Consider the following 10,079-nt stretch of genomic DNA (forward strand, 5'->3'; position numbering starts at 1 on the left):
ACTCTGTCAACTACTCTGAGCCACCCCACTCTTAACTGGTGAGTAGCGGTGAGGTGAGTCTGATAGGGAAGTCTAAGCAGGACCCTAATTAGTTTATTTTGGGCTGTTTGTAGTTTAGTTTTCAGGGCTTGTGGGGCGTCACAATACCATACGTGGACTCCGTAGTCAAAGAGGGGCTGGATTATTGCACCAGCTATGGTCTTCAGTGTGTTGGAATTGACCATCGGGGCGATCCTCTGTAGGAAACGAGTTCGTTGGTTGATTTTATTTATTACTTTAGAAGTCATCTTTTCACTGGAAAGATTAGCTTCAAGGATACATCCTAAGTAAGAGATTTCGTTTTTTCGTGTTATGACCTTGTCACCCACTTTGATTGTGAAGTTATCAACTTTTTTGAGGTTATGATTTGATCCAAAGAGGATGGACTCTGTTTTACCCAGGTGAATTGATAATTTGTTGTCGTTAAGCCATGTGCAGATCTTACTTAGTTCAGAGTTAAGTGTCTTCTCAACCTGCAAGTGGTCCTTGCCCGAGACTAGGAGAGCCGAGTCATCCGCGAACAGGAACAGGTTGCAGTCACAAGCAGATGCCATGTCGTTCACGTATATTAGGAACAACAGAGGTCCCAGTATGCTACCTTGAGGAACACCACAGTTTACCGGGAGGGGGGGGGACAGGGTACCGTTAATCTCCACCACCTGTTCCCTCCCCACCAGGTAAGACTGCATCCACCTCACTGCTGCGCTGTCAAGACCGATGGCTTTTAGTTTCTCAATCAGAATAGAATGATTTACGGTGTCAAATGCCTTCTGGAGGTCCATCATGACCATGCCGCTATATTTGCCGTCATCCGCTTCGCGTTTGATTTGGTCAGTCAAATAGAGAAGGCATGTGTCAGTGGAATGAGATTTTCTGAATCCAGATTGGAACTCGTAAATCAGATTATTCTCATCGAGATATCTTGCTATCTGTTCGTAGACTATTTTCTCCATGACTTTGGATATGGAGCTAAGAATGGAAACGGGACGGTAGTTTCCAGGGTCTAGTTTGCTACCTTTTTTATGCAGGGGGGTTACTTTTGCTAGTTTGAAGTCCTGTGGGACATGACCCTGTTCGATGGAAAGGTTAATTATGCGGGTAATTATTGGAGCAATGGTGGCGGCTGAATCTCTGAGAAATCTAGCTGGAATTTTATCAAGGCCAGTGGCCTTGTGTTGAGGTAGGGCACTCAGTTTTTTAAACACTTCATCAGTTGTCACTGTGGCAAGTTTAAAACTGTCTTTTCTGACGCCCAGTTTATTGTAGAATTTCTTAACAAATTTTACACCATACCGCCCAGATGGGGCGACCAGTTTTTCAACCAGCGAACGGGCCACGGTGGTAAAGGTTTCGTTAAGATGGGTAGCCACTTCACATTTGTCAGAAATGAGAGCGGTGTCCGTTTTGATGTTTATGCTGTGGCCTATAGTTTTAGGTTTTAAGCCTAATGTGTTGTTAAGCAACTTCCATAGGTCTCGTGGTTTGTTTTTGAATTCGTCGATTTTTTCATCAATGTAGTTTTTTTGGGCGGCTCTAATATAGGCAGTTGTCTGGTTTCTAAGCTTCTTGCACTGAGCAGTAAGACGCTTGATTTGGATATTGAGGTCAGGGTTGAATTTTTTTTTAAGTTTTTTGCAGCACTTACGTTTTTCATCGTACTTTTTGTCTCTGAGTTTAGCTGATTCAGCAATATCTGAGTTATACCATGGCTCTTGGCGGGCTTTAACCCTGGTGGTATTCAAGGGGGCCACGATGTCTAGAGCATCGGTCAATTTGGTTTTAAAACCACACCATGCTCCTTCGACATTTGTACACTGCAGTTCAGAGGAAAAGTCTGTATTCGCTAGAGTGTTATTTAAAGCCTCACTGGAGTAGTTTTTGAGGCTTCTAGCTACAACTGTTTTGTGGCCACTAGCCTTGGGTTTGTGTATTTTACGCGTACAGTAGATCATGTAATGATCACTAAGACCGCATACAATAGCCCCGCTAGCGGTGACTTTTGATTTGTCTGTGGTTACGATGAGATCTATGAGGGTTTGGGAGTGCTCCGTCACCCTAGTGGGCACAGTAACAAGCTGAGTGAGGCCATATTGATTACATAACCCATTAAAGGACTTGAACAGGGGTGCTTCTTTACGTAAAGCATCACAATTAAAGTCGCCCAGAGCGTAGTACTCAATACCGTCCACCTTAGCTAAGCTCTCATCAAACAGCTCAAAGAAATCATTCTGGTCAGGGGGTCTATAGACAGCACATATTAGTATATTTTTAGCATGTTCAAAAATTATCTCGACCCATACAGTTTCAAGAGAGCTGTGGTGTAGGTCTGGGCGAATGATAAAATTTAAATCATTGTGAATATACATGCAAACACCACCTCCTTTCCTGTTCCTATCATTCCTAATGACAGTGTAATTGGCTATTTCAATTCTAGCATCTGAGAATGAGTCATCGAGTTTAGTTTCTGAGAAGGTTAGAATTTGGACCTTACCATCAAAAAACATAGCTTTGATTTGTTCCAGTTTGGGTTCCAAACTGTTGACGTTGAGATGGATCATTTTCAGTCCTCTTTTTACAAATGTTTCTTTCATATTTGAGGTGATCAAATAGCCATTATCAGGGCTGGGGGTTTCTGCTGTGTGTGAGACCACATCCGTCTGTAGTGGTAGTGGGGGTGGGGGTAGGGGGGGGAGGTCATGTCCCTTTGTTGTCTGTGAACCTAGACACCAGGATATCCAGCTTCTCTCCACGGCACGAGGGGGGGAGGTGTCGGCGCAGATTGTATCAAAGCCGAGACGTGTCAACAGCCACGACTGGTTATGATCCCTGGGGGGTGACGGGGCCAGCGGGGGGGCATCCTGCTCGATGGTAATCTCCGCGAACTGGGCACCAGCAGCCTCGATGTCTGGTGGTGCGGGGTTGGACATGCCGTCGTCCGAGTCGCTCCGTGGGTCGGGTGGTCCCTGGGTGTTTAGTGGGGAAGTCGGCGGGGGGTCGTCTGTGACTTGGACACCGTCGGGAACCGGGGGTTTGCCGCCAGGCGCCTCGGCGCTGCTGTTGTCAGGCGGCTCAACGACCGAAACCTCGCCGATGCGTGCAGGGTTCATGCAGGGATCCTCTCTCGCGTCGTCGTATGTAGCCACGGCAACCGCTGGGCGATCGTATTGCAGAGAGCCGGCTGGAGAGCCATTGTTTTTAGCATAGGACTCACCAGCTGACCTCGTAGCGGCCGGGAGGTCTTCTGTCTCAGCTACGGATTCACTCTTGGTCAGGGAAAACATCTGTTCTCTCGCCAGACGAGCGGTTGTTTGTCGAGTGATCGCTGGGCCTGGGTGAACGTGAATATCACCCGAGAGTAGTAGAAAAAAGTAAATAAAGGACCGTCTGTCCATTCTACCAACCGGGGGTCTGTTTTTTGGTGTTATCAGCGAGCCTAGGATAGCCAGTTTGTAGAGGTGTTTCAGTTCCGATCCATCGTGGAGGTAAAAATCACAGTGAGATTCCTCTCTGTTCTGCACATAATCCACTGTATCCATTTTCTCTGCATGCCATGGTGAGCTGAGGCACGAGTCGGTGTAATACACGAGAAATATCAGAAAAGTGAAAAATATCCTTCCCTTTGTTCCTGGAGTGTAGTCGGAACAATGGGTCGTGGAGCGGAAAAAAATGCGGCCGTCCTTCATGACTGCTGACTGCTCTCCAGTAAGATTCCCAGTAAACTAAAAGCCCATAGAGTTAACACAGAAATCGCAATTTCCGAATAGTAAAGTATAAAATACGGCTAGGATGATCAAGAACACAAGATAGTAAAAGGCACAAAGCGTTACAATTTACTTTACCGTTCAAAATAATGATTTGTTGGCTTTAAGTCCAGTGCTTTCTGTGTTAGTTTACCCTTCAAAACTGACGTCAGTCGTCAGCACCAAAGAAGGTCTCAGCAAGAAGAGTCACCAACGTCATTTTCGTCATTTTAGGCTCCATGGGACGCCGCCATGACACTTTGGGTGGCGGAAGTGCCACCCAAAATAACATTAGCGTCTATGAGCACTTCGTCACTTCCGCCACCCAAAAGTGTCATGGCGGCGTCCAGGCGGGGTCCCATGGTGTGCCAACTTCCGGGTGCTGTCTGTTCCTGCCTAGTCTCGCGTAGCGTAGCCAGACAACTATTCCACAATCTCTGAATGCTATATAGAGTCTGGAACAGCAGCTCCCTAACGGCGAGTATCGGAAACGGGCATTAACGTTCAAAAAATATATATTTTAAAATGTAATTTCTGCTAAGCAGCAAGCTAAACGTGCTTATATGATTTTTATTTATATAATGATAAATGTGTGCGATGTGAGACTGAAACGGAAGTGACGTGGGGGCTTCACTTCCGCTTTCATCTCGCACTCATTTTTATCCTTCTGCTTTGCCAGACTGTATGCTGGGAGCATTTGACCAAATCGCGGAGGCAACCGTCTGGCCACGCGAGACTAGTTCCTGCCTAACCTTCCTTGTAGTCCAGGCAAACTAGCTCATTTTGGACCCAAAACAGAAAGTAATTGTAAAATATTTTTTTTCTTCACAGACCTTTTCTATAAGGTCTCCAGAACAACATACTAAAAGTCCTAAAAAATCCCAGTTGCGGAAATATGTTTGACAGCTAGGGTAATTTTCAGTCTCATTCACTTGCTATACACTACACTATAAAGGCAAAAATGACTCCCAAAAAATCTGCTTTAAGTGGGATGTGAGGGGTTATTAATTATTCTGAATCCATTGCAAGCATTTGTTTGGCATGAAAAACATTCCTTGGGCAAGAAATGACCCCACAATACGATGGTTTAGTGATGAGTCATCAATTTTCACAGCCTTTTGGGGTCCGTTTTTAGCCCAAGGAATGTTTTTCATGCAAAACAAATGCTTGCAATGAATTCAGAATAATTAAAAAACCCTAGTTTGACCCCTCACATCCCACTTAAAGCAGATTTTTTGGGAGTCATTTTTGCCTTTATAGTGTAGTGTATAGCAAGTGAATGAGACTGAAAATTACCCTAGCTGTCAAACATATTTCCGCAACTGGGATTTCTTAGGACTTTTAGTATGTTGTTCTAGACACCTCATAGAACTGATGTGTGGTGAAAAAAATTCTGTTACAATTACTTTCTCGTAAAACGCTAGTTTGCCTGGACTATTGGTCAGCACCAGGAAGTTGCTAATAAATTTGCTGAGTGGGCGGGCCGTGAATAGGGTCCAACTTTGTAGATTTTGATTATAATTACAATTTACAAATCACTTCAACCCTATGTACATTTTGGCCCAATAGGTGTACATTTCCGCCATTTGAAAATAGCCGATCTACAAGCTCACAATGGTGAGCTTGTAGATCTGCTATTTTCAAATGATTTTTCTGAATTGGAAAACCTGTGAAACGGGACATTCTGCATAACGAGTAAAGTGCATTTGATACCAGTGTAACGGAGGTGATCCAAACCTCCCCACCCGGCTTCGGACCCGGGTCTCCCGCGTGAAAGTCCAATATTTTAACCATCACTCCAAGGGACATCCCTATGGAACGAGAGCAGATACTAGACTTTTGAGGCTTCAGGCTGGGGCTGCGACTATCACACTCTGTGGCGGTCTACGACCCACCACACCAGTACTTTTGTACTTTTAATCAGGTAGGCCTACATTTAATTCCGAACTTCTACTTAATTGTGGCAGAGTATTTTCTACATTGCAGTATTGATACTTAAATAAAGAATTTGAGTAGGCCTACTTTTTTCCATCACTGTTCATTAGAAAGGAACGGCTCCCTGGATACTGTGAACCGGATCCCATCGTTCATTTCGAAGAGCCGTTCAAAAGACTCGATTCGTCCGTGAACGTCTCATCTCTAGTTGCGTTGGCTTGGCAACAACAACAGCTACTCTGTGTGGTTGCATGTGTTATATGATCACATTAATAACACATTGATGTAACAGGTTTAATCAACGCTGCGAGGTGATCGATACAACAGTGATTGATCATTGATCAGTGAACAACATGATCAATCAGAGTCTGTCTTCGTTGGGTGCTAAAGTTGTCCTGGCTTCTTCCAGCGACGACACGCACTGCCCTGAAAACATCATCGATGGGTGAGTTTATTGATTGATAGCTAGAATGTTGCTTTATTAACCAGTATAGGACTCTCTAATCGGGAGATCAGCGACAACCTCACGGTGGCGCTAGAAGAGGGTGTGTGTGTGCGCGTGTGTGTGTGTGTGTGTGTGCGTGTGTGCGTGCGTGTGTGTGTGCGTGTGTGTGTGTGTGTGTGTGCAAAGTTTGCTTTATTATTAATGAATAATTAACTTGATCTTCATAAATGAGGGAAAGGAGATTTAGCTAGATCTGGAAAACAGTTGGTGTCAGGACTATAAATGAGTCGCCAGTAGGCCTATGCTGAAATCATTTTTTGATTGATTTATTGACTGATTGATTGATTGATTGATTGATTTAATACTTTATTAACAGTTAGCAAAAAGTACATAGGTACAGTTATACAATGATGCTTAGGACACATATTGTTTCCATAGTGGTCTATTCATATTGAATTCATCAAGACTCTAGGAGCAGTACAAGTATATTATACTTGAGTATGTGTTTGATTATTAATACCTGTCCTGTACTACTCCACTTTGAAAACTTTAGCTACTAGTTAATTTGTAGGGACCCCCCCCCCCCCTGACGAGCACTAAGAGTTGAGGCAATACATTTTGTATAACACGGTTCTATAGAGCATCGCAGTGAGGTGTCGGAAGCAAGCTGGCCATTCATATTTACCATAGGGTTTTTCATTATCAGCCACAAAGTCGTAGCAATTCAATGTACGCTATTACCACTAGGCTGGTGGTTGTAAAATGGTTCCATATGCTCCTGTAGAACCCCCGAGTATGTATGCAATCACTCTAGTTTTAGTAAAAACACGTTTTAATCAAGATCGCACGGAGAAGAACTGCATTTCCCATGTTGCTAAACGTAAAAACGACGTCTGTGATTGGTCTAGCTTCTTCTTCTTTCACATATCTTGCGGTTACCGCGGAAGTAGCTTACTGCCCCCTGTCTGCCCGGCAGATTATTGCACTTCATCAGAACTCCGTGAGCGAATACTTTCTTTTACAAATATGATGCACTATGTTAAAGATGACGATAAGAGCGTCCACAGAGATGACAATCACTACATTTCAGGCCATATGCTGGCCTGGATAACTAAACTGAGCGTGATTTAAGGGCTATATTTCAGGAAACAAGACTGTCATTCGCAATGCATTCTGGGAGTGTAGTTTCCGCAATTTTAAAGATAATGATGTACACAGTCTTGTACCCTGCCCTTTTTTTCAGCTTTCGAATTAATCTTTGCATTCAAAATTTTTTGAATATTGTCATGATTCCTCTCCAGCCGAGGTGGCTTTGTCCAAGGCTTAAAAACGTTTAAATAAATACTTTATGAAATGTCTATGCAAGAAATGAATGGAGAAAACGCTTCCGACACCAGAGTGAGGACGGGGTGGGGCTTCAACTGCGATGCTCTATAGCAGATCTTGGCGTTGTGAGCATGACTTGTAGATCTGCTATTTCCACAATTTCTGCCTCTAATATTTGAGAATTTAGTCCTTAAATTGTCACTTTAGAAATGTGCAGATACCCTCAATACACTTAAACTTTCTGTTGGTTTGTTTACTGTTGAGAGAGAAAACAGTGTTGCACATTAAGCTAATCATTTGGGAACCCCCCAAAATAATTTGGGGACCCCCCCCCCCCCCCCCTGGGTATTTTATACTTCATCTATTTGAAAGTTGCCAATCTACAAGCTCACAGCGCGTTGTTGTTGTGAGCTTGTAGGGCAGATATTTTCGAAAAAGGTTTGACAAATGTGAGTGCTTTTACTTTGGGCAGGCCTACTAAGTATATTTTGATGCCAGTACTTTTTTTTTTTTTTTTTTTTTACTATTTTTACTCAAGTGTGTACTTTTTTTATGAATAAAATGTAATTTTGTCCAATTTGTATGGTAGCGTATATGAATACAATATAACTTGTCCAGTTGGGGTGGTTGTACTTTGTCTCCCTGATCTTCTATTGAGACATTTAGATCATGTTTAGACACAGGATCATCTGACACACATTCTGACCTGATGGTCAAGATTCAATTCATCCCCTGAGCAAGCAGGCCATGGTAAACCATCCAGCTCATGAACATGTGCAGGAAAGCAGGTTCAAATCCGGGGTAGAAGAGCAAAGTTACAAAAACTAGAAATACTGTTCCTATAAAACAGTGTGGGCTCGCATGTAACACCATGTATGGGCACAAAGATCTACCCTTTGGCTTCACCTCATTGGCTAAGGGCTCTGCCTTTGTACTGTCGAGGAGAACTTGACTGATAGATTACGTCATTTTTGAGGAGAACTTGATAGATAAATAATGAAGATGACATAGTGTTCCCACAATGAATTAAAAAAGTACTTCTTCCACCGCTCCACTGGGGATATCACATACTGTACATACAGTATGTATACATTGATATCACATACTGTACATTCTGTACATACTGTACATACTGTACATACTGTACAGTATGTACAGTATGTATACATTGGCTAGTACAGCAGTACAATGACTTGAAAAGATGGCAATGGACGAGAAACAAAAAAGCATAAGGGCTTGTTTCCATCGTGTTCCATCAAACATTCAACACTTAAAGTGGTACCAAGTACAGTAACCAGTAACCAAGTACAGTAACAAGCTAGCCACTCCAATACCAAGTACAGTAACCAGCACCAAGTACAGTAACAAGCACCAAGTGTCAAGTGTACAACTTTACACCAAGTACAGTAACTAGCTATCCACTACAATATATAACTTTACACCAAGTACAGTAACCAGCTATCCACTACAATATATAACTTTACACCAAGTACAGTAACTAGCTATCCACTACAATATGTAACTTTACACCAAGTACAGTAACCAGCTATCCACTAAAATATATAACTTTACACCAAGTACAGTAACTAGCTATCCACTACAATATGTAACTTTACACCAAGTACAGTAACTAGCTATCCACTAAAATATATAACTTTACACCAAGTACAGTAACTAGCTATCCACTACAATATGTAACTTTACACCAAGTACAGTAACCAGCTATCCACTACAATATGTAACTTTACACCAAGTACAGTAACTAGCTATCCACTACAATATATAACTTTACACCAAGTACAGTAACTAGCTATCCACTACAATATATAACTTTACACCAAGTACAGTAACCAGCTATCCACTACAATATATAACTTTACACCAAGTACAGTAACTAGCTATCCACTACAATATATAACTTTACACCAAGTACAGTAACCAGCTATCCACTACAATATGTAACTTTACACCAATCTAACTAGCTATCCACTACAATATTATGTAACTTTACACCAAGTACAGTAACTAGCTATCCACTACAATATATAACTTTACACCAAGTACAGTAACCAGCTATCCACTACAATATGTAACTTTACACCAAGTACAGTAACCAGCTATCCACTACAATATGTAACTTTACACCAAGTACAGTAACCAGCTATTCACTACAATATGTAACTTTACACCAAGTACAGTAACCAGCTATCCACTACAATATGTAACTTTACACCAAGTACAGTAACCAGCTATCCACTACAATATATAACTTTACACCAAGTACAGTAACTAGCTATCCACTACAATATGTAACTTTACACCAAGTACAGTAACCAGCTAGCCACTCCAATACCAAGTACAGTAACTAGCTATCCACTACAATATGTAACTTTACACCAAGTACAGTATCCAGCTAGCCACTCCAATACCAAGTACAGTAACTAGCTATCCACTACAATATATAACTTTACACCAAGTACAGTAACTAGCTATCCACTACAATATATAACTTTACACCAAGTACAGTAACTAGCTATCCACTACAATATGTAACTTTACACCAAGTACAGTAACCAGCTATCCACTACAATATG

General features: G+C 42.2%; 1 protein-coding gene across 1 annotated transcript in view; it reads left to right on the top strand.

Moving 5' to 3' along the window:
* Positions 1-6,067: 6,067 nt before the first annotated feature.
* Positions 6,068-10,079, top strand: part of hspb11 (heat shock protein, alpha-crystallin-related, b11) — a gene marked incomplete at its 5' end in the record, with an annotated part of 14,109 nt that continues 10,097 nt past the window's right edge. Inside the window, one exon of the mRNA XM_080738846.1 lies at positions 6,068-6,159. Coding sequence (XP_080594972.1) covers positions 6,068-6,159 — 92 coding nt within the window. The remainder of the gene's footprint in view (positions 6,160-10,079) is intronic.

The sequence above is a fragment of the Nannobrachium achirus genome (genome assembly GCF_963921795.1).
Source record: "Nannobrachium achirus genome assembly, chromosome: 12".
NCBI lineage: Eukaryota > Metazoa > Chordata > Actinopteri > Myctophiformes > Myctophidae > Nannobrachium > Nannobrachium achirus.